General features: G+C 42.7%; 1 protein-coding gene across 1 annotated transcript in view; it reads right to left on the bottom strand.

The window, feature by feature from the left end:
* Positions 1–25,931, bottom strand: part of LOC110535095 (electrogenic sodium bicarbonate cotransporter 4-like) — a 36,321-nt gene that overhangs the window by 5,490 nt on the left and 4,900 nt on the right. The window contains exons 3-19 of the mRNA XM_090191037.1: positions 21,500–21,629; positions 20,444–20,604; positions 19,736–19,897; positions 19,364–19,450; positions 14,542–14,597; positions 12,023–12,180; positions 9,771–9,858; positions 8,119–8,273; positions 7,776–7,904; positions 5,701–5,875; positions 4,180–4,313; positions 3,743–3,923; positions 3,536–3,626; positions 2,799–2,863; positions 2,137–2,328; positions 818–931; positions 164–325 (exon numbers count right to left, since the gene is read on the bottom strand). Of these exons, the coding sequence (XP_090047163.1) occupies positions 164–325; positions 818–931; positions 2,137–2,328; positions 2,799–2,863; positions 3,536–3,626; positions 3,743–3,923; positions 4,180–4,313; positions 5,701–5,875; positions 7,776–7,904; positions 8,119–8,273; positions 9,771–9,858; positions 12,023–12,180; positions 14,542–14,597; positions 19,364–19,450; positions 19,736–19,897; positions 20,444–20,604; positions 21,500–21,629 (2,240 nt within the window). The remainder of the gene's footprint in view (positions 1–163; positions 326–817; positions 932–2,136; positions 2,329–2,798; positions 2,864–3,535; positions 3,627–3,742; positions 3,924–4,179; positions 4,314–5,700; positions 5,876–7,775; positions 7,905–8,118; positions 8,274–9,770; positions 9,859–12,022; positions 12,181–14,541; positions 14,598–19,363; positions 19,451–19,735; positions 19,898–20,443; positions 20,605–21,499; positions 21,630–25,931) is intronic.

The raw sequence follows: 25,931 nt of genomic DNA, 5'->3' as shown, positions 1-25,931 counted from the left end.
CAAAAGCTGAGGTTAAACTAGTTATCAATGTCTTCACTATAACAGGCTGGCTGTGTATTTAATACAGCACATCACGGTTTCCCTTGTGAAACAGGTCTCCTAACTTCAATGGGAGTTTCTGGATAATTAAAGGTTAAATAAATCAATAAAAACATCCAACTACCCTCAGTTTGTTCTCCTTCCGGTTGACAATGACAGCACTGATCTGCTGGTCCATGAAGATGAGGATGGTGACCAGGAGAGCAGGGACAAAGCTGGCCAAATACACCCACCATGGGTTCTTCCCAAACGGCAGCACAATCCAACCCCGGTCGGGACGTGTGGGCTAAAGGGAGTCAGTAACGGGCAGTGTCAGAGTGACCATTCCTTGATTAAAGGACAAACACAAACGTACACACCCCTTTTGTCCCCAAAACAGCCTCAATTCGTCGGGGCATCCACTGGGATGTTGGCCCATGTTGACTCCAGTGAGTCGGCTGGATGTCCTTTGGGTGGTGGACCATTCTTGATACACACAGGAAACTGTTGAGCGTGAAAACCAAAGCAGCACTGCAACCCTTGATAGAAACCGGTGCGCCTGGCGCCTACGTACTACCATACCCTGTTCAAAGGCATTGTCTCCCACCCTTCATCTACACTGATTGAAGTGGATTTAACAAGTGACATCAATAAGGGATCATAGCTTTCACCTAGAATAACCTGGTCAGTCTATGTCATGGAATGAGTAGGTGTTCATAATGTTTTTCTACATTCACTATAGGTTTATGCCCAGGGTATGATCAGGAACATTACTAATATTTTAAACATGTTTCTTTACCTTAAATTCTGTGGGAACGATGAGCTTGGGGGTTTTGAGCCCAATTAACCTGTCCAGACCGACAAAGGTCATAATGGCCATGAAGATGGAGAAGTCACTGATGAGCTTCCGCAGCTGTTTACAGAAGCCAAAGACAGAGCAACAGACAGAGCAACAGACAGAGCAACAGACAGAGCAACAGACAGAGCATCAGACACAGACACAGATATAGACACAGACACAGACAGACGGACAGACGGAGACACAGAGACACAGAGACAGACAGAGACTCAAACACAGAGACACAGACAAACACGCAGACAGACAGTGAACAAAGCAAAGCAAAAAATATAAAACAAGTCTAGTGTGAAACAAATCATCTCTCAAAGAACAACAAATGCAGAGACACAAACACATTAAAAACATCTCAAATGCATTGAAAATCATAAGCTGTATTCAGCTGTAATATAGGTGGAATAGAATATTGTGAGGAACATGCAGTTTCAGGTCACCAGGGGATCCAGTACATTGAGGATCAGGGAGGGAACATTGTTCACTGTTTGGGATTTGACAATGGAGACACACAGAGAGAGAACGAGAAAGGGGAGACACACAGAGAGAGAACGAGAAAGGGGAGACACACAGAGAGAGAACGAGAAAGGGGAGAGAAGAGAGAGAGAAAGATACAGACAGACAGACAGACAGACAGACAGACAGACAGACAGACAGACAGACAGACAGACAGACAGACAGACAGACAGACAGACAGACAGACAGACAGACAGACAGACAGATAGATAGGAGCAAAAACATGTAGGGGGGAGTTGGGGGAGACAATGGTATACAAAAGTTTTGATATAAACATGTTTTGGTCATTACTCTTATTTACACCCAATCTCTATGGACATTTGTACTAAATCACCACAGGAATATGTATTTTCCACTGGCTAGAGAGTTTTGAACATATAAGATTTTTGTCGGAGCGGATGGTCGTGGGGGCGGAACATAATTATAATAATTGGTATACTGCAAATTGACCACAACTAAGACAAAAAAATTGATTGTGTCTCAATGTAGTTTTCAAATACAATCACGTCTTTCTTTTGAACAGATTTGTTAAATAAAACACATTTTTAGCTGAATTCCTGGTCTTTTTGAAGTCTTTTTTTAAATCACTTGCAGGAGGGTTTTGGCCCGTCGGCCGCTTGTTACCGACCCCTGGAACAGACTATCTGTCTTGAAAAATATGAAACTGTGGCTGCATTAGGCTTCTAATTGTGAGGCAGCCTGTTTGTCACTGTATAAAGATCCAGCCCCTCTTCAGTTAGTTCTGGTCTCACCTTGGTGGGGAAGTAGCGACTGAACTTGAACTTCTTGAGGGAGACGGTCATGGAGTAGGTCCCGAAGAACAGGATGAAGGACATGAGGGCCAGGTCAGGGACGTACTTACAGGTGTTGCCCACCAGAGAGCCTCCGTACTTCACACACTCCTTCTTACTGAGCTGGCTCCAGTCCAGGCCTGTGATGTTTAACTGGTAGGAGGGAGAGAGGGGTGGAGGGGGGCAGGAAGGGGGACACAGTTTTACAGGTGGAAGAAAAAGGTGACATGTAGAGAAAACGATTGGCATGGATGTGAGGATGTGAGGGTTTGTCAGGAGAGAGAGAAAAAAAAGAAAGAAAGAAAGAAAGATAGAGAATAACAGGGAAGAGAGTGCAGGGGAACAAAAGGGAGACAAAAAAAGAAAATGAACAGACTCTTTAAACATATAGTTTCCACTTGGCTTAGTGTCATACTCCTGTTTTTTAAGTAGTATCATTAAACTTTGAGTTCAAACAAACAACAACTAGGAAGACTGTTGTGTCAAAAAATGAAATATTGAAAAGCCCTTAAGGCCTAATGGGTATTCAGCAGGGGTGTGTTGTGTTTCCAACAGAACACCAGTTCTAACATCTCCTTAATAAGACATGACAAAATACACATAGAATAAAAACAACAACTTACTCCAAAGAGACTAGAGGTGTTATCAGTTGGCACTGGCACTAAACCATTGAAGATCATTGAAGCCACTGTTTAAGTTAGAAGAAGGGAGAAAGAGACAAAGAGAGGAGGGTAATGAAGGAGAAATTGAGATGCAGAGAGGGAAAACGAGATGACGGCAGAGTCAGGGGACAAGAGAAATACAAAATAAAAGAAGATTTTAACAGGTAGACTTTGAGACTTTAAACAGAGAGAAGGAGTGGTTAGTTAAAGCTCATGCATACACAGGAAGTATTACTCACTCGCATCAGACAGCAGCCATTTGTGTGTGCAGCAAAAACAAACGTGAGACAAATCAGTTACAGTAGTCAAGTATCTTCAGTCAATTCTCATAACGTTTGCAATATAAGATTTCGCAATGCAATAAACGTCTCCAGACAGGCATAAAGGTATAATCCATCCTTATATTACCAAACCATTCTATAATCGTGGTGTCCCCAAACCCCTTGGCGGTAGCCAGGTCCTGCTAATACCCACATTTCTTTGTGCTATTGCCATTTCTATTCCTGTCAAACTTTTGACATGGTTGGCGAGACAATTCCATAAGGAGCTGTAATGAGAGAGTGGAAACAGACTGACACCCAGGCTACTAGGTCCTGATAACCTCATCATAAGTCTCTTCAACCCTTTAACAACCCTTATATCCTCTGCTGGGGACTCTGCACTACAGTAATATTTTATACAGCTAAGGATGGACTCACTGGGGTCTGGGGCCAGGCACTCGCACTTGTAGGCGGTGACGTAGTCTGGCTTGAAGTCGGTGTTGATGGGGTAGTATTTGAAGGAGCCCATCTGTAGCAACACATTATATCAACAGTTAAGTGTGTGTGTGTGTGCTTGCATGACTACATGTGTACTCGCCTGCGTGTGTGTGTGCGCGTCTGCATGCATGCATGTGTGTGACCCACCATCTTCTTGATGGCGTCAGAGATGAAGATGAAGGAGATGAGGCTGGAGAAGCCCTCCTCTGTGAAACGGGTCATGTACTTGATGATGTAGCTGGCGTCCGTGGCGACCAGGAGGAAGCACTGCAAACAGGAGTGGATCCCGATCCACAGACGCAGCTCCATGTAGTCTATACCATTGTTCCTTATAAATAAGAACATTATTGATATAGGGGCAGAATGTGGAAGGCAGGACAGTCTTTTTATGAAGATGGAATGGACGCATACTCTCCAATAAGACACATCAAATCTTATCTCACCATTGTGCCATTCATATAACTGTCTGATGTGCGTGTTGCTTGAATTCTCATCAAATCAAGAGGAGGAACCATATGTATTCAAATACTACATATAGGCTACAGTGTCTGATTGTGAACTAGGGTGGGGTTGAGCTCGCTCACTTGCTGAATTCGAAGAGCAGTTTCTCAAAGATGAGGATAGGTCCAGTAGAGCTGAGGATGATGAGGGGCTGACCACTAAACAGACAGAATACTGTTCCTGACAACGCTGTGCCCAGGAAACTCTCCATCACACCCTGAAACAGAGAAAGAGAGAGAGGGCAGGTGGGGGAGAGGGTAGTGTGAGAGAGAGAAAAGGAGACAGAAAGAGAGAGAGGGCAGGTGGGGGAGAGGGTAGTGTGAGAGAGAGAAAAGGAGACAGAAAGAGAGAGAGGGCAGGTGGGGGAGAGGGTAGTGTGAGAGAGAAAAGGAGACAGAAAGAGAGCGAGAGAGAGAAAGAGAGAGAGAAAGTGAGAAAGAGAGTTCAATTCTACAACCATCTAAAAGGAAGCGATTCCCAAACCTTCCATAACAAAGCCATCACCTACAGAGAGATTAACCTGGAGAAGAGTCCCCTAAGCAAGCTGGTCATGGGGCTCTGTTCACAAACACAAACAGAACCCACAGAGCCCCAGGACAGCAACAGCAACACAATTAGACCCAACAAATCATGAGAAAAAATATATATAATTACTTGACATGCTGTGAAGAATTTACAAAAAAAACAGAGCAAACTGGAATTAGCCATAAACAGAGAGTATGCAGTGGCATAATACCTGACCACTGTGACTGACCCAAAAGTAAGGAAAGCTTTGACTATGTACAGACTCAGTGAGCATAGCCTTGCTATTGAGAAAGGCTGCCGTAGGCAGACCTGGCTCTCAAGAGAAGACAGGCTATGTGGAAACTGAGCTGCACTTACTAACCTCCTGCCAATTTTGATTAACTCAAATATCTATTGGGTGAAATACCACAGTGTGCCATCACAGCAGCCAGATTTGGGACCTGTTGCCGCAAGAAAAGGGCAACCAGTGAAGAACAAACACCATTGTAAATACAACCCATATTTATGTTTATTTATGTTCCCTTTTGTACTTTAAGTATTAGCACCTCATTAGAACACTGTACATAGCCATAATATGACATTTGAAATGTGTCTATTCCTTTGAAACTTGTGACTGTAATGTTTTTGTATTGTTAATGTCACTTTTATTTATTATCTATTTAACTTGATTTGGAATTGTAAACCTACTGTATGTTTCCCATGCCAATAAAGCCTTCTGAATTGAATTGACAGAGATAGAGAGAAAGAGATGAACAAATGAATTCAGTTCAGTCATTGGTCCATATACTGCATGTGATGGATAGGGCCAGTGACTGAACTGAATCCATCTCTCTCTCTGTCTCTCAGTCCCCCCAATTAAGCTGCCATACATTTATTTGTTTTGTTCCATTTTGCAAATCATCGACTCAGAAAATTAGGACATTAATTAATTGGCCCTAACCTGGGTACCAGTCTGTTTGTGCTAACATTCCATTCATTGTACTTTGTGATATGCCGAACATATTGGTATATGACACGGAGTATAAGGGGTGGAATGGTAACACAAAACAGTTGTGGATTTCAGGCTAAAGCAGCCCAACCTGGTAGTTGTCTGTGGCGTCTCCCAGCAGGCCTCCGAAGGTGATGGCGTTGGTGATGCAGCCCAGGTAGATGAACAGCACAGCAGAGATAGACTGGATGTGAAAGCCTTCATAGAAGTCACTAAGCAACCAGGGTATTTTTCTCTTGATGTCAAGAAACAGACCTCCACAGAACCTGCAATAGACACTCTGGTTAGGATGTAGAACTTACCACAGACAAGGACACACTGGTTACCACAGAACCTGCCACAGGCACAGACACAAACACTCTGGTTACCACAGAACCTGCCACAGGCACAGACACAAACACTCTGGTTACCACAGAACCTGCCACAGGCACAGACACAAACACTCTGGTTACCACAGAACCTGCCACAGGCACAGACACAAACACTCTGGTTACCACAGAACCTGCCACAGACACAAACACTCTGGTTACAACAGAACCTGCCACAGACACAAACACTCTGGTTACCACAGAACCTGCCACAGACACAAACACTCTGGTTACAACAGAACTTACCACAGACACAAACACTCTGGTTACCACAGAACCTGCCACAGGCACAGACACAAACACTCTGGTTACCACAGAACCTGCCACAGACACAGACACAGACACTCTGGTTACCACAGAACCTGCCACAGGCACAGACACAAACACACTGGTTACAACAGAACCTGCCACAGGCACAGACACAAACACACTGGTTATGATGCAAAACCTGCCACAGACACAAACACACTGGTTACAACAGAACCTGCCACAGGCACAGACCCAAACACTCTGGTTACCACAGAACCTGCCACAGGAACAGACACAAACACTCTGGTTACAACAGAACCTGCTGCAGACACAGACACAAACACTCTGGTTACCACATAACCTGCTGCAGACACAAACACTCTGGTTACCACAGAACCTGCCTCAGACACAAACACACTGGTTACCACAGAACCTGCCTCAGACACAAACATACTGGTTACCACAGAACCTGCTGCAGACACAGACACAAACACTCTGGTTACCACAGAACCTGCTGCAGACACAGACACAAACACTTTGGATACCACAGAACCTACCACAGACACAAACACTCTGGTTACCACAGAACCTGCCACAGGCACAGACACACTGGTTACCACAGAACCTGCCTCAGACACAAACACACTGGTTACCACAGAACCTGCTGCAGACACAGACACAGACACAAACACTCTGGTTACCACAGAACCTGCCACAGACACAAACACTCTGGTTACAACAGAACCTACCACAGACACAGACACAAACACACTGGTTACCACAGAACCTGCTGCAGACACAGACACAAACACTCAGATTACCACAGAACCTGCCTCAGACATAGACACAAACACACTAGTTACCACAGAACCTGCCACAGGCACAGACACACAAACACTCTGGTTATGATGCAGAGCATGCTACAGACACACACAAAAAAACTGGTTATCACAGAACCTGCCACAGACATCAATCAAATATATTTTATAAAGCCCTTTTTATATCCAAAATTGTTACAAAGTGATTGTCACAGAAACTCTGGTTATGATGCTGCACACGTTCTGTTTAAAATCTTGTATCATCTATTTAATGCATCACTGAGTCACTTCGTTTCAGCCTGTCTGTCGTTTCACCGTGTGACTGGGTGGGCCAATTGAACCGCTGATGATTTAATACAATAATTTTGGGCCGATGAGAAATGGAGAGGTGATTATCTTGGCTATCCTGACCGCCTGACCAGTCACTTTACTCATCACTCCTGAGTGAGTGAATGTTCCAAATGTGAATTAACAAGAGACAGGACATTTTAAAGCACATTTAGATGCAATATCCCTTGAATACTAATAGGTTGTCCCAGCAACTCAGCTCTATGTAAAGGCCAGCTAAAGGTTCCAATTCCACTCTAGTACTCTACCTCATATCTCAATTCACTCAGTAGTCTTCCTCTCTTATCCCAGTTCAGACCCAGTTTCTCTCACGTTATCATACTTCCTAGTCTCCTAACATACATGCAAACGGTGTAAATCCCAGTCCCCACGCAGTAGCCTACCTCCCAGTGTGTGCCAGCTCCTCTCCCAGTTCGTGAGCCACTGGCATCTCCTCATCCTCAGCGAGGCCTCCACCTCCTCCGGCCGCACCATTCGGCTGACCCAGCTCATTCAGAGAGAACACTGACTTCCTGTACACACAGGAAACAGGAAGTACACACCGGCGGAGAAGAGAGGTACAGGAAGTGATTATGACAGACATACTGAGAAAGACTGCCACATCTGTGTCTCAGAGTTTTCAGGTCTCAGACTCTTGAAAATGAAAGCGTCTTTGGGTTTTAGAAAAGCGCTATCAAAAAATGCAAAGTATTATTATTAAGTAGGGGGAAATGACTAGAGTCCAACCTCTTGTCAGCAGAGGTCACTTTTTTAGGGGGCTCGATACGTATTTTGGGGTCCCACTCTCCGGGCGGCAGCACGATCACCTCATCCAGGAACTCATCTATACCTGCAATCAGATCCTCTCGATCTCTAGCCTTGTACGCCACATCACTGAACAGCTAGGGGGAGAGAGAGAGAGAGAGAGAGAGAGAGAGAGAGAGAGAGAGAGAGAGAGAGAGGGGGGAGAGAGAAGGGAGAGAGAGAGAGAGAGAGAAGGGGGTGAGATAGAGAGAGAGAGGGGGGAGAGAGAGAGAGAGTAAGAAGGGGGTAAGATAGAGAGAGAGAGAGAGAGAGAGAGAGAGAGAGAGAGAGAGAGAGAGAGAAAGAGAGAGAGAGAAGGGGGTGTGTGTGAGAGAGAGAGAGAGAGAGAGAGAGAGAGATAGAGTTATTCCTATGCGCTGCAGTATCTGATACAAGGTTCTGACCTCTCCCCTCATTAGTTAATGGGATGCATACCCAGGGACCTATTCTTTATGTATGATAGTGGTGGGACTCTGTTCAAAATACCTGCCAGTCTATTATGGGAAATAACAGGCTGTTATCTGTCTGACATAAAACATTTATATCCATGATATTTTGATAATGAGAGGCTGACTGGTACCAACAGCAAGCAATGAAGGCCTCATTATCACCATGTGGAGTTCATACTCAAGTTAACACACCATCAAGCCTGTATTTCCATGTCATCTGTAATGTCATATGTCATGTCAACTGTCATGTCATCTGTCATGTCATCTGTCATCTGCCATCTGTCATCTGTCATGTTCCCTCTAGTGGTGTGGGGGCTGTGCTTTTGCAAAGTGGGTGGGTTATATCCTTCCTGTTTGGCCCTGTCCTCCTGTCTCAGCCTCCAGTATTTATGCTGCAGTAGTTTATGTGTCGGGGGCCTAGGGTCAGTTTGTTATATCTGGAGTACTTCTCCTGTCTTATCCGGTGTCCTGTGTGAATTTAAGTATGCTCTCTCTAATTCTCTCTTTCTCTCTTTCTCTCGGAGGACCTGAGCCCTAGGACCATGCCTCAGGACTACCTGGCATGATGACTCCTTGCTGTCCCCAGTCCACCTGGCCGTGCTGCTGCTCCAGTTTCAACTGTTCTGCCTGCGGCTATGGAATGCTGACCTGTTCACCGGACGTACTACCTGTCCCAGACCTGCTGTTTTCAACTCTCTAGAGACAGCAGGAGTGGTAGAGATACTCTTAATGATCGGCTATGAAAAGCCAACTGACATTTACTCCTGAGGTGCTGACTTGTTGCACCCTCGACAACTACTGTGATTATTATTATTTGACCATGCTGGTCATTTATGAACATTTGAACATCTTGGCCATGTTCTGTTATAATCTCCACCCGGCACAGCCAGAAGAGGACTGGCCACCCCTCATAGCCTGGTTCCTCTCTAGGTTTCTTCCTAGGTTTTGGCCTTTCTAGGGAGTTTTTCCTAGCCACCGTGTTTCTACACCTGCATTGCTTGCTGTTTGGGGTTTTAGGCTGGGTTTCTGTACAGCACTTTGAGATATCAGCTGATGTACGAAGGGCTATATAAATACATTTGATTTGATTTGATCTGTCATGTCATCTGTATTCATGAAAAGAAAGAAACATTGACAGACACTTACGTCATCCACCATTAGGGTAGCTATGGCTCGACCGATCTGATTATAGGACTTGGCTTTTCCTGTTGGCCCCAACAGAATAAACAGGAATCTGTGGTAGTGCGGGGGAAAAGAAACCTCAACAATGGCTCACAAAATGTCTAAATACAGTATGTGCTGCATGGGCATAAGAACAGATACAATGGACAAGGCAAGATGTAGCCATTATGTACAGCTAGTACTTATACAGTGCCTTGCGAAAGTATTCGGCCCCCTTGAACTTTGCGACCTTTTGCCACATTTCAGGCTTCAAACATAAAGATATAAAACTGTATTTTTTTGTGAAGAATCAACAACAAGTGGGACACAATCATGAAGTGGAACGACATTTATTGGATATTTCAAACTTTTTTAACAAATCAAAAACTGAAAAATTGGGCGTGCAAAATTATTCAGCCCCCTTAAGTTAATACTTTGTAGCGCCACCTTTTGCTGCGATTACAGCTGTAAGTCGCTTGGGGTATGTCTCTATCAGTTTTGCACATCGAGAGACTGACATTTTTTCCCATTCCTCCTTGCAAAACAGCTCGAGCTCAGTGAGGTTGGATGGAGAGCATTTGTGAACAGCAGTTTTCAGTTCTTTCCACAGATTCTCAATTGGATTCAGGTCTGGACTTTGACTTGGCCATTCTAACACCTGGATATGTTTATTTTTGAACCATTCCATTGTAGATTTTGCTTTATGTTTTGGATCATTGTCTTGTTGGAAGACAAATCTCCGTCCCAGTCTCAGGTCTTTTGCAGACTCCATCAGGTTTTCTTCCAGAATGGTCCTGTATTTGGCTCCATCCATCTTCCCATCAATTTTAACCATCTTCCCTGTCCCTGCTGAAGAAAAGCAGGCCCAAACCATGATGCTGCCACCACCATGTTTGACAGTGGGGATGGTGTGTTCAGCTGTGTTGCTTTTACGCCAAACATAACGTTTTGCGTTGTTGCCAAAAAGTTACATTTTGGTTTCATCTGACCAGAGCACCTTCTTCCACATGTTTGGTGTGTCTCCCAGGTGGCTTGTGGCAAACTTTAAACAACACTTTTTATGGATATCTTTAAGAAATGGCTTTCTTCTTGCCACTCTTCCATAAAGGCCAGATTTGTGCAATATACGACTGATTGTTGTCCTATGGACAGAGTCTCCCACCTCAGCTGTAGATCTCTGCAGTTCATCCAGAGTGATCATGGGCCTCTTGGCTGCATCTCTGATCAGTCTTCTCCTTGTATGAGCTGAAAGTTTAGAGGGACGGCCAGGTCTTGGTAGATTTGCAGTGGTCTGATACTCCTTCCATTTCAATATTATCGCTTGCACAGTGCTCCTTGGGATGTTTAAAGCTTGGGAAATATTTTTGTATCCAAATCCGGCTTTAAACTTCTTCACAACAGTATCTCGGACCTGCCTGGTGTGTTCCTTGTTCTTCATGATGCTCTCTGCGCTTTTAACGGACCTCTGAGACTATCACAGTGCAGGTGCATTTATACGGAGACTTGATTACACACAGGTGGATTGTATTTATCATCATTAGTCATTTAGGTCAACATTGGATCATTCAGAGATCCTCACTGAACTTCTGGAGAGAGTTTGCTGCACTGAAAGTAAAGGGGCTGAATAATTTTGCACGCCCAATTTTTCAGTTTTTGATTTGTTTAAAAAGTTTGAAATATCCAATAAATGTCGTTCCACTTCATGATTGTGTCCCACTTGTTGTTGATTCTTCACAAAAAAATACAGTTTTATATCTTGATGTTTGAAGCCTGAAATGTGGCAAAGGGTCGCAGAGTTCAAGGGGGCCGAATACTTTCGCAAGGCACTGTATGTCAGACATTGTTTACATGTTAGTCCTTTAGCAGGCGCTTTCATCCAGAGCAACTTACGGTCAACCAAGGTTAGGTAAGGCTGTGTGAGGAATAGGTTAGGGTCCACAAAATGTCAAAATATGTGCTTGCATGAGCATAAGAACAGATTCAAAGAACACAGAGAAAGAGACAAATAGACAGACAGACAGACAGACAGACAGACAGACAGACAGACAGACAGACAGACAGCTAGACCGACTGACTGACCGACCGACCGACAGACAGACAGCTAGACCGACCGACAGACAGACAAACAGACAAACAGATAGACAGACAGGCAGGCAGGCAGGCAGGCAGGCAGGCAGGCAGGCAGGCAGGCAGGCAGGCAGGCAGGCAGGCAGGCAGGCAGGCAGGCAGCTCATTACCTGGTGGGCACAGGAACCTCTGTCAGTCCTCCCAGAGTGGTGGCCTGGGCCAGGCGGACAAAGGCTACAAAGGGCTTGTCCAGGAAGTCCACCTCACCCACCAGAACATTAGATGCCTCAGCATCTCTAGGGATCTTTTTCATGAACTTATTCCTTAGCTATGGAGGGAGGGAATGAGGGAGAGAGGGGTAAGAAGGACAGTCAGAGAGAGCTGATACATCAGGGCATACTATATATGGTATGGACACTGGATTTCTTGTCAGCAGAACTGACAAGAACATTTTGAGATGAAATTCCATCATATTTTCAAGTTCAAGTTTCAAGTTTTTTTTTATACATTTATACGCACATAAATATCCCAATATGACATTAATAAAGGATTCAGTTGTGACAGGGAAGACATTAGATATGTGTATACAATAGTGTTCTCCTGCTTGACGTTGTCATTGTGTTCTATCAATGCCCTTGGCCTTTCATCGATCCACTCACTGATCTGTTTGAAAATATCATTACATTTCACCTCACTGCTGTTCTGGCAGCTTATGTTTTTCCTGGATAAAATAAACTAGTCTCTGAGCATAACATTTAAAGCAATTCTAGTGAATGTAAAAAAAATACCACATCCATTGGAGACTGGGGCTTGACTGTGGGAAAGAAATGTGGCCGTATAACCTGAACTGACCAATCGCATGCGAAGATAGGCTGCAAATGAGATACTAACGATCTCACCCGATATGAACGTACAATCCCAATGCCAATCCCAGTCTCTACATGTGAGGCAGCAGGCACGAGGATGGGACACTGAGAAGCACGTTTTCCCAATGGCAGCTCAATACTGTCCCAGACAAACCTAGCACAGTCACGGGCTATGTCAGCTTATCTACGGAGGCCATTGCCAGCGACACACACGACACGTGGGCTATCACTAGCAAACTGGCACATGTGACCTACTGTTGATTCAAACATCCCCCTGCGACTACGTTAAGTAAAAACCACTCAACCAGAGAATAATAGTGGTTAGAGCGCTGCTCCAGTAACCAAAAAGTTGCTGGATCAAATCCCCGAGCTGACAAAGTAAAGATCTGTCATTTTGCCCCTGAGCAAGACAGTTAACCAACTGTTTCCTGCGTGCCGAAGACGTGGATGTCGATTTTAGGCAGCCCCCCGCACCTCTCTGATTCAGAGGGGTTGGGTTAAACGCGGAGGACACATTTCAGTTGCATGCATTCAGTTGTACAACTGACTAGGTATCCCCCTTCCCCTAATCAGTGAGGGTAGATTGGCATAGCCTGGAAATCAGCCTGGTTCTGCTTTACGCTGGCCAAACAGATACATGAACAGTCAAGTACCCAGAGATGTATTCATTGATGTGTCTACTGAGTTAAACATGGCATATTTGTCCAGCACATTATCTCAAGACAATTATTTGGGCATAAACTTGGCAGAGGCAACTGTTTCAACCCAATACTCAGCACAATACACCTGACCTATCATTCAGGGAGGGGCTGTATTTCTCACTGGGTTTAAATGCTACTGTTAAATCATCCTTAGACAACACTGAGTTGTATGCCCGCCTGCTCCCCAGATAACTCTGTGACACGAACACTAAAACAAACACAATCCAAGATTTAATTATAACAACACTGTTTCCATCGGGCTCCCCTGGCAACAATGAAACACAACTGTAATCCAAATCCTTTACTGCATACGTACAGAAAGTAACATTAGATTATGGGTTAAATGTTATTTAATACACTATATGTCATGTACAAGCACACATATACACTCAGTATAGCAAACATTAGGACCACCTTCCTAATATTGACTATATTTTGCCCTCAGAAGAGCCTCAATTCATCGTGCATGGACTCTTCAAGGTGTCGAAAGCGTTCCACAGCGATGCTGGCCCATGTTGACTCCAATGCTACCCACAGTTGTGTCAAGTGGGCTGGATGTCCTTTGGGTAGTTTGATACACACTGGAAACTGCTGAGCGGGAAAAACCCAGCAGCGTTGCAGTTCTTGACACAAAACAGTGCGCCTGGCACCTACTACCATACCCCGTTCAAAGGAAGTTCAATCTTTTGTCTTGTCCATTCACCCTCTGAATGGCACACATACACAATCCATGTCTCAATTGTCTCAAGGCTAAACAAATCCTTCTCCTTGTGTAGTAGTGGAGTGTAGTGGATTTAACAAGTGACATCAATAAGGGATCATAGCGTTCACATGGAGTACACACACTCAACACATTGTGCTATTACAAAATAAGAAACATTCATTCCTGCATTAAAAACACTCTGGTTGCAATTCAATCAAACAGCTTTGCAGAAAACTAACATCATCCCTGCTTAGAGATAATGACATTTTCAGTAATGTAACTAACCTAGATTAACCTACATGAAATAAATATACATTATATTATGACAATAATTCAGTAAAACCAGTCATTTCTCTGTGCAAGGACAATGTTTGATTGAATTGAGCCTGATGAGTTGTAATGTTATATTAGTGGGTCACCTGGTCTGTGCTCGGAGTGTCTGAAATGTCATTCATGCTCCTACTTTGGGCATGACCTGCAAAACAACACAGTACATATAAACAATTGCTTAGGATATGGAGAGGGTTCTAATTATCAATGAAAAATGTGCAAATAATTTTTTGTTCAGTTTTTTCTTCTTCAAATGAAATGAGTTCATACCATGAAGACGATGAAATATTGTCTAGTATAGTACATATTATTATATATTGTCTAGTATTCTAGAGCTTTAAACACATCTGAAAAGACAGGGAAATAATTTGATATTTAGAAGTGATAAAAGAAGTCAAAGGAAGAGAGAGTGAAAGAAAGAGAGAAAGAGAGACAAACAGGCTCTAGAGAGATGATGAAAGCAATGAGAAGTACATAGAGATAGAGATATAAACTTATCTTGCTTTGACAATGTTAGAGGTACAGAGAGGTACACAGAGAGAGATAGGTAGAGAGAGAGAGAGGTACAGAGAGAGAATGAGAGAGGTACAGAGGGAGAGAGAGAGGAACAGAGAGAGAGATAGAGGTACGGAGAGAGAGAGAGAGGTACAGAGAGAAAAAAGGGGTTCGGAGAGAGAGATAGAGAGAGAAAGAGAGAGAGAGAGAGAGAGAGAGAGAGGTACAGAGAGATATTTCATCTACCTCACTTGCCTTGGCAATGTTAACACGTTTCCCATGCCAATAAAGCCCTTGAATTGAATTGAATTGAATTGAGAAAGGTACAGAGAGAGAGTGACCTAAATCGACAGTACACTGTGGCTAAATATTTGACCATGGTTACTGATCAAAACCAAAAACCTTCACAAAGTACAGGCTCAGTGAGCACAGCCTTGCCATTGAAAAGGGTAGACACAGGAAAACTTGGCTCCCTGTAGAGGAAAGGCTGTGCAACCACTGCGCAACAGCAGAACCTGAGACGGAGCTGCATTTCCTGACAAAATGTCAAAAATATAAAACAATTAGAGAGTGTCATTTCCCCAAATTTGAAACACTTATTCAAGGTTTCAAAAACCTCTCTGATGAGAGTAAGCTACCCGTCCTGTTGAGGGAGGATGCAGAGAGCTGTGGGTTGGCAGCGTACTACATTGCTGCTTGCCATAAGTTGAGGGACAGTGTCTGACAGACCAATCAACATGCACATGTACTCCATTGTATGTTTATTGTTATTGTTGAATGTATGGCTATTTTGACACTTGGTTATTGTTGTTACTGTTGTCCCGTTGACAATTTTGATTTTCATTTTTATATTGTAAATATCCAAAATAAGCTTTGGCAATATGTACATTGTTACGTCATGCCAATAAAGCAAATTGAATTGAGTGAGAGAGGTACAGAGAGAGAGAGAGGGATGTACAGAGAGAGAGAGAGAGAAAGGACAGAGAGAGAGAGGTACAGAGAGAGAGAGGTACATAGAGAGAGAGAGATGTACAGAGAGAGATAGAGAGAGAGAGAGAGAGGTACAGAGAGAGAGAGAGAGAGAGATGTAAAGAGAGAGGACAGAGAGAGAGAGAGAGAGAGAGAGAGATGTACAGAGAGAGAGAGAAAGGACAGAGAGAGAGAGAGGACAGAGAGAGAGAGAGAGAGGACAGAGAGAGAGAGGTATAGAGAGAGAGAGAGAGATGTACAGAGAGAGAGAGAGAGATGTACAGAGAGAGAGAGAGAGATGTAGAGAGAGAGAGGGGGGACACAGAGAGAGAGAGGTACAGAGAGAGTGAGAGAGAGGTGCAGAGAGAAAAACAACAACAGGGAGATGTATCTATCCAAAATGGAGATGTATGGGTAAACCACTTCTCCAATCTTTTTGGCTATATAACAAAGAACAAAGAGCAAAACATATACATGATCAAATACATATCTTAGAATCAAATAAAGACTACCAGAACCCACTGGATTCTCCAATTACCTTGAATGAGCTACAGGACCAAATAAAAACCCTCCAACCCAAAAAGGCCTGTGATGTTGATGGTATTCTCAATGAAATTATCAAATATACAGACAACAAATTCCATTTGGCTATACTAACACTCTTTAACATCATCCTTAGCTCTGGCATCGTCCCCAATATTTGGAACCAAGGACGGATCACCCCAATCCACAAAAGTGGAGACAGATTTGACCCCAATAACTACCATGGGATATGCGTCAACAGCAATCTTGGAAAAAACCTCTGCATTATCATTAACAGCAGACTCGTACATTTCCTCAGCTTTTTACCAAATTACCGTACAACAGACCATGTAGTCACCTTGCACACAATATTTGACAAACAAACAAACCAAAACAAAGGCGAAGTCTTCTCATGTTTTGTTGATTTCAAAAAAGCCTTTGACTCAATTTGGCATGAGGGTCTGATATACAAATTGATGGAAAGTGGTGTTGGGGGTAAAACATACGACATTATAAAATCCACACAAACAACAAGTGTGCGGTTAAAATAGGCAAAAACCACACTTCCCACAGGGCCGTGGGGTGAGACAGGGATGCAGCTTAAGCCCCACCCTCTTCAACATGAATATAAACGAATTGGCGAGGGCACTAGAAAATTCTGCAGCACATGGCCTCACCCTAGAATCTGAAGTCAAATGTCTACTGTTTGCTGATGATCTGGTGCTTCTGTCACCAACCAAGGAGGGTCTACAGCAACACCTAGATATTATGCACAGATTCTGCCAGACCTGGGCCCTGACAGTAAATATCAGTAAGACCAAAATAATGGTGTTCCAAAAAGGTCCAGTCCCCAGGACCACAAATACAAATTCCATCTAGACACCATTGCCCTAGAGCACACAAAAAACTATACATACCTTGGCCTAAACATCAGCGCCACAGGTAACTTCCACAAAGCTGTGAACGATCTGAGAGACAAGGCAAGAAGGGCATTCTATGCCATCAAAAGTAACATAAAATTCAACATACCAATTAGGATCTGGCTAAAAATACTTGAATCAGTTATAGAACCCATTGCCCTTTATGGTTGTGAGGTCTGGGGTCCGCTCACCAACCAAGACCTCACAAAATGGGACAAACACCAAATTGAGACTCTTCTGCAAAAATATCTTCTGTGTACAACGTTGAACACCAAATAATGCATGCAGAGCAGAACTAGGCTGATACCCGCTAATTATCAAAATCCAGAAAAGAGACATAAAATTCTTCAACCACCTAAAAGGAAGCGATTCCCAAACCTTCAATAACAAAGCCATCACCTACAGAGAGATGAACCTGGAGAAGAGTCCCCTAAGCAAGCTGGTCCTGGGGCTCTGTTCACAAACACGAACACAGCCCACAGAGCCCCAGGACAGCAACACAATTAGACCCAACCAAATCATGAGAAAACAAAAAGATAATTACTTGACACATTGGAAAGAATTAACAAAAAAACAGAGCAAACTAGAATGCTATTTGGCCCTAAAAAGAGAGTACACAGTGGCAGAATACCTGACCACCGTAACTGACCACAACTTAAGGAAAGCTTTGACCATGTACAGACTCAGTGTGCATAGCCTTGCTATTGAGAAAGGCTGCCGCAGGCAGACCTGGCTCTCAAGAGAAGACATGCTATGTGCACACTGCCCACAAAATGAGGTGGGAACTGAGCTGTACTTCCTAACCTCCTGCCAAATGTATGACAATATTAGAGACACATATTTCCCTCAGATTACACAGATCCACAAAGAATTCGAAAAAAGCAAACATGATTTTGATAAACTCCCTTATCTACTGGGTGAAATACCATAGTGTGCCATCACAGCAGCAATATTTGTGACCTGTTGCCACAAGAAAAGGTCAACCAGTGAAGAACAAACCCCATTGTAAATACAACCCATATTTATGCTTATTTATTTTCCCTTTAGCACTTTCACTATTTGTACATCGATACAACACTGTATATATACATAATATGACATTTGTAATGTCTTTATTATTTTGAAACTTCTGTATGTTAAATGTTTACTGTTCATTTTTAGTGTTTATTTCACTTTTGTATATTATCTACCTCACTTGTTTTGGCAATGTTAACATATGTTCCCCATGCCAATAAAATCCCTTGAATTGAATTGAATTGAGAGAGAGAATTCGAAAACAAACCCGATTTTGATAAACTCCCATATCAACTGGGTGAACTACCACAGTGTGCAATTACAACAGCGAGATTTGTGACCTGTTGCCACAAGAAAAGGTCAACCAGTGAAGAACATACACCATTGTAAATGCAACCCATATTTATGTTTATTTATTTTCCCTTTTATACTTTAACCATTTGCACATCGTTACAACACATCGTTGCATAATATGTGTCATATGAGCCTTTAATTCTCTATTTTGGTTAGGTCGGGGTGTGACTAGGGTGGGTGATCTAGTGTGTTTATATCTATGTTTGCCTGGTATGGTTCCCAATCAGAGGCAGCTGTTTATCGTTGTCTCTGATTGGGGATCATATTTAGGCAGCCATTTCCCAACTGTGTTTTGTGGGATCTTGTTTTTGAGTTAGTTTGTTTCCTTTTGTTTTTGTAAGTTTCACAAAAATAAAGATGTGGAACTCAGAGCACGCTGCGCCTTGATCCGTCTCTACACACAATATGACATTTGTAATGTCTTTATTCTTTTGGAACTTCTGCGAGTGTAATGTTTACTGTTCATTTTTTTGTTTATTTCACTTTTGCATTTTATCTACTCCATTTGCTTTGGCAATGTCAACATATATTTCCCATGCCAATAAAGTCCTTTGAATTGAATTGAATTGAAAGAGATGTAGCGAGAGAAGTACAGAGAGAGAGGTACAGAGAGAGACAGAGGAGCAGGCAGACTCACGCAGACGACCATAGCCTCCTGGCTGTGATTTCATGCGGAGGTCTTCTGTGGAGCGGTTGAATGCGGCTGCTGCACCTGGACTACGGGCTGAGGAGGGAATACAAGTAAAGAAGACAGGAGACTGCTGAACAAGATTATAATTTCCCCTTGGGGATAAATAACGTTTGTTGAATTGAATTGAATAAAACTGAGATTATTGCATGAAAAGATGTGTGGTCAATTACAATTAATGAAAGTGTAAGACAGCCTGGGCAGTGGGCATACACTTTGATGTTTTAATGTATATAAGTAGAATACAAATGTAACATTTAGGAAGTACTATAATGTGTCTCAAGCTACTGACGGCCATACTTGACCAGAGAGCAGAGGGACACTCACGGGCACCACCACCGCTGGCCTTGCCCATGTCAGCCAGAGAGCGGTGGATGGGCTTTTTGGTCTGGTGCCTGTGCTTCCTCAGGAGGACAAAGCTGATCTTCTCTCTCAGGTCAGGAGATAGCATGCCCTCGTCTACCTGCTGCTCAATGATTTCATCTAGAGGAGAATGTGGTCTTATTATTGTTTGTGTAGAATCACTCACGATCACTACTTCATTTCCTTCTTGGTACCATAACACCTTTCTTGTCAACAACTGAAGGCTACTAGCATCTTAATTTGAGCCAGTTTGCTACTGCAGGAAAATAATCCTGCAACAACAGGAAATGTGAATTATTATGTAGATTATAATTCATGGACATTTTTGTAGAGGTTGATACAAAATGTTGTATGGGAAAATCAAGTCTGAAATTTGTAAGTGGTAATTACAAACTTCAAAAGCCTTTTTAAACCTCAAAAACACTACAAGTTTTACATGTCCTATATTGCAGGAAAGTTCTCATGCAATAGGGTGATCAAATTAAGATCCTACATCTGTACACATTAAGCTAACTCTTCTTAGAAGGGCAACCATGCTGAAATGCCTCTGCTTGTCAATTGTGACAGAGACTTGACATTTTTTACAGTACTACGTCTTAACATTAGGTAAGAATCACACATATGGCATGCATTAGTGCTCTGTACAAAGGAGTTTGTGTTGCTCACCAACTATCTGTGGCAGTGAGTATCCCTCCAGATCAAGCAGCACAGTGCCGGTCTGTATACAGGTCCTCAGCTCAAACAGACTGTGCAGGGACAGGGTGGACACATGGGGCTTGCTCCACCTCTCTCCTCCCTCCTCCACCTTCTCTTCAAACTTCACCCACCTGGACCACAGCACAGGGACAGATAGAGGACATGAGTTGGAGGCATCAAATGAGTTGGAAGTTAAAAATGACTAATGTCGAATCTGGTATTAGGTCAACACTGACTGAAAACACTGACTGCACTCAGACATTCAGCAGCTCAAACATTCAGTACCTCAGACATTCAGTACCTCAGACATTCAGTAGCTACGACATTCAGTAGCTCAGACATTCATTCATTCAAAATTGGAATGACTTCTGTCTATGCTGAAGGAAAGGGACAATTTGTTTTATTTCATGTATTTTTGGCATCACCATGCACATGTTAAAATATTAATTAGCCTATACTACAGTTGACTCAGAAGTTGATAACATAGACTGTCAACGTCTTGGCATGAACTTGTTTTGGTATGAACAGATTTGACATTGGCTGGATTCTACTGTACGTTTCTGTTATGATTCTGTAGGTCTGTGTGAGTAATCTGTTATGATTCTGTAGGTCTGTGTGAGTAATCTTTTATGATTCTGTAGGTCTGTGTGAGTAATCTGTTATGATTCTGTAGGTTTGTGTGTGTAATCTGTTATGATACTGTAGGTCTGTGTGAGTAATCTGTTATGATTCTGTAGTTTTGCGTGTGTAATCTGTTATGATTCTGTAGGTTTGTGTGTGTAATCTGTTATGATTCTGTAGGTTTGCTTGTGTAATCTGTTATGATTATGTAGGTCTGTGTGTGTAATCTGTTATGATTCTGTAGGTTTGGGTGTGTAATCTGTTATGATTCTGTAGGTTTATGTGTGTAATCTGTTAAAATTCTGTAGGTTTGCGTGTGTAATCTGTTATGATTCTGTAGGTCTGTGTGTGTGATCTGTTATGATTCTGTAGGTCTGTGTGTATAATCTGTGGGTCAGCAGTCACCTAGCAGACTCTTTCCACTCCAGCTCATCCCCGTCCTGCTGCAGCGTGTCCATCTCAGTGAACAGTGTGGGGGTGGGCATGTCATCCTCCTCTCCCAGGATATAGCGCAGCCGCTCAGCTGCAGGGGACACTGGGATGAACACACACACGCACACACAGGACACACACACCGGACACACACACCGGTCACACACACACACACACACGTCAGATATCATCACTGATGTCAGACTCATATTTACTCTGGAGTTGTTTTCTTTATTTTGACTTTTATGGATCAGAAATCTAAGCGTGCTTAATCTTTTCCCAGTTTACCCACTTATACATTTCAAGAAATGGTGTAACGGCAGACGGTGATGATCACATTTCCTAATATCGAAAAGAAAGAATTTGACTGGCTTGTTGTTGTAATTCCTCACACACATTATTATTTAGGGATGGTTTGCTGACACATCAGAAAGTGTTGAACTTGTCTTCCCCTTTCATTCCACTTAAATGGTAATGATCTGATCTTGAGCTTGACAGCATTTCTATTAATCCAACAGGAACACCCATAACCAGAGGGTTTGGTCTCCACCCCGAGCGGTCAATGCTTAGGCTAACTCAGCGACCTGGCTTGTCACATTACAACCTCAATATAGGGGAGAATGGGGTGTGTTGAGACGTTCTATACATTCAGCATCACTACGTACAGGGAAATATTGTATTTTTTCTAACAATGATATCTATTATTCAGGATGCTGTGTATCCCTGGAAATAATCTAAATTAATTTAAAAATAACAACATAGCTTGTCCAGAAAAAGTGATCTCTTGGCACAACTTACGAGGTATGAGGTAAATTGAGCATTGGTTCAGGGTAAGTGGAGCCGCCTTGGGGTAATTGGGTGACGGTGTCCTGTGACTGGGTGATGGTGCTGGTAGGTCAAAGTTTAATTTATGGAATGGGGGTGTGATATATGATCTTAAATGTATGCCTACATTCAGATATAGATTTCTCTATTCAATATCACTTACCCTTCCATCTCTTGACCAGTTATCTGGGACAGGGATGTTTCAATCTGCCAATTCATTGGCAAGTTCTCTGCATTTGAGGCTACTAAGCCCATGAAACTGGTCCGTGAGATTCTTGATTTGTTTATCAAGCTCAGACTCCAAGTCATCAGATGAGACCTTGTGTTCCTCTGCTACTCTGTCACAGCCTCACTTTCACACAGCTACATGTTTGTTTGTCACTGTACCTCTTCAGTGTCATTCAGTCTATTTTTTCCGCCCTTGCTAGTTGCTTGTACTCTTATGGACTTCTTCCCTTCTCTCACTTCCTTGGCTGCTCTGTCAAGAACCTCAAAGGGGGGGGGGGGGGGGGCTAGACCCCTGCTTGTTTTGCGTTTGTTTACATGGGGCTTGATGATGTCAGCTCTGTAGCAATACAAATGCACTATCTTGAGTTCATATGGATGACACCTTGCTAAAGTACGATGCATTTATGCATAAAACTGACTAAACGTGTTGGAGACTATCTGACTGAAGGTTCTGGACTCAGACTGGACCACGACAACACCAATAGGAGGAACAGACTTAGTTGTTGCCCAGCAACAGAGACTGACTGTTTGTACTAGAAATACAAGGAGGTGACTCCAACTGTAGTCCAACTGGATTTGTACCAGAACTTAGAACCTATCAGGGGTATGTAGTATGGTGGCCATTGGCTCATATTAGCCCACACAGATACAAGTATGCACTTTCATTCTAGGTTTAGGACCTCATATTGTAGCTGAGAGAGACCCCAACTGATGTATAAAACAATCTTAAAACTATCTACATAGGTTTAGATACAAGCATCATAAAAACGTATGACACAATAAATTCACATGAAAATCCGTTTTTTTTCTCTAACATTTACATGAAGATTGACATAGATGTCCATATCTGCGTCCCAAATTACACTCTATTTCCTATATAGTGTACTACTTATGGTCAAGAGTAGTGCATTAAATAGGGAACAAGGTGCCATTTGGGACACATTCCATATGTGGGTTGTAGTTATCTGAGGGAAGGGAGCGTTGCACTGCAGCTGGTGGTCACAGTGTTCTAACCTAACCGACGGATGGACCAGAGCCGTCTATAAATTACACACTGAGCTGTAAAAGGCCATGATGGATCAATGGCTTTAAATCATTGTATCGACAGGAACCAACCCGGGAGTGAATTCCTGTTATATTGCCTGTTTGCATGCATTAGTACCCACAAAAACCTCACTTGTCAGCCTATGGGGAAGGACCATAGAAACAGAATCCCATCATCATAGTGATTCTATTTCTATGTAGAAAGACAGTACACGTGAATGAGACAGAGCATATTACTTTTTCCCAATGCAGAAAACAACTACTGGGAAACAAATATTCAGCAACCATCACTCCTGTGTTCCAATGGCAGCTTCATTAAATAGTACCCGCAAAACACCAGTCTCAACGTCAACAGTGAAGAGGCGACTCCGGGATGCTGGCCTTCTAGGCAGAGTTCCTCTGTCCAGTGTCTGTGTTTTTTTGCCCATCTTAATCTTTTATTTTTATTGGCCAGTCTGAGATATGGTTTTTTCTTTGCAACTCTGCCTAGAAGGCCAGCATCCCAGAGTCGCCTCTTCACTGTTGACGTTGTGACTGGTGTTTTGCCGGTACTATTTAATGAACCTGCCAGTTGAGGACTTGTGAGGCATCTGTTTCTCAAACTAGACACTCTAATGTACTTGTCCTCTTGCTCAGTTGTGTAACGGAGCCTCCCACTCCTCTTTCTATTCTGGTTAGAGACAGTTTGTGCTGTTCTATAAAGTGAGTAGTACACAGCGTTGTATGAGATCTTCAGTTTCTTGGCAATTTCTCACATGGAATAGCCTTCATTTCTCAGAACAAGAATAGACTGACGAGTTTCAGAAGAAAGTGCTTTGTTTCTGGCCATTTTGAGCCTGTAATCAAACCTACAAATGCTGATGCTCCAGATACTCAACTAGTCTAAAGAAGGCCAGTTTTATTGCTTCTTTAATCAGGACAACCGTTTTCATCTGTGCTAACATAATTGCAAGAGGGTTTTCTAATGATCAATTAGCCTTTTAAAATGATAAACTTGGATTAGCTAACACAATGTGCCATTGGAACACAGGAGTGATGGTTGCTGAAAATGGGCCTCTGCACGCCTATGTAGATATTCCATTAAAAATCAGCCGTTTCCAGCTACAATAGCCATTTACAACATTAACATTAACATGTCTACACTGTATTTCTGATCAATTTGATGTTATTTTAATGGACAAAAAAATAGCTTTTCTTTCAAAAACAAGGACATTTCTAAGTGACCCCAAACTTTTGAACGGTAGTGTATATTTTTTAAACCCTTGTGTATTTATCCAACTGTAATAAAAACACTGACACAAACAGTTTTCAAAGTGTGAGAAAATGACAGGTACGGGTAGACAGAGAGACTGTCGCTACAGTAAGCAGTTTCATTCACTTTCCCGAAATTCTCTCTCTTCAGCATTTTCTAAGCTTTCATCTCCCAAAATGTTGTTGTCCTGAAGGTACTTCTGTACGACTCACAACCTTCAAACAGCTTCTATTCTTATAGGGATAGTTCCACAAAACAACATATTTATGTGGAACTGAACTATACCTTGTATTTCCTTCTTCTCTCAAATATATTCAAACATAGTGTTCCTTTTATTCCTGTGTAACAGCCCTCTCCTAAAATTGCAGCCATGCAGATGCTCTCTTACACCAGCTAACAAGCTGACTGAGATGAACAACAGCTGCATATTCATACTACTGTGCTGCTTTGAACTCAGTTACACCACATAAAGTGATGTGCACAGCTTCACCTAGCAATTCAACCAGATCAGCATTCTGGCCAAGGGATGCAATTCCAACCAAACCTGATTTATGTTTTATTTTAGTTCCTGTAAGCATTACAGATCCACTTCCTCATACAGGAAAACATATGCAGTTATCTACATTTGACATTTTAGTCAATTTAGCAGATGCTCTTTTCCAGAGGGACTTGCAGGATAAATTAGAGTTAAGTGCCTTGCTCAAGGGCTTTGCTTTAAATGACTGGCCCATCATGCTTAACCTCTAGGCTTCCTGCCGCCAAAAGGGAAATAACAACTGGCCATTGAATCTGAAATACTGTCTTCGTCAACTGTCTGGAGCGTCACAGGAGTTGTTACTTGTGGAGGGAATGGAATGAAATCAAATGAAACAAATGGAAACCACGTGTTTGATACCATTCATTCCATTCCATACTGTAGTGCAGCATAGTGACATGTGACTCATCATGACTCACTTGTGATGTGATGCGTGAAGTGATTGGTTTTTATGGTGCTTAGGCACTGGAGTGTGATGTGATTGAAGCCCAGGTAGTACACTACATAGCGAATAGGGTGCC

Source organism: Oncorhynchus mykiss, chromosome 11 (assembly GCF_057628025.1).
Source record: "Oncorhynchus mykiss isolate SJ-2025 chromosome 11, ASM5762802v1, whole genome shotgun sequence".
Classification (NCBI taxonomy): domain Eukaryota; kingdom Metazoa; phylum Chordata; class Actinopteri; order Salmoniformes; family Salmonidae; genus Oncorhynchus; species Oncorhynchus mykiss.
The sequence above is the reverse complement of the archived record's forward strand: the minus strand, read 5'-3'. Positions and strand labels throughout refer to the sequence as shown.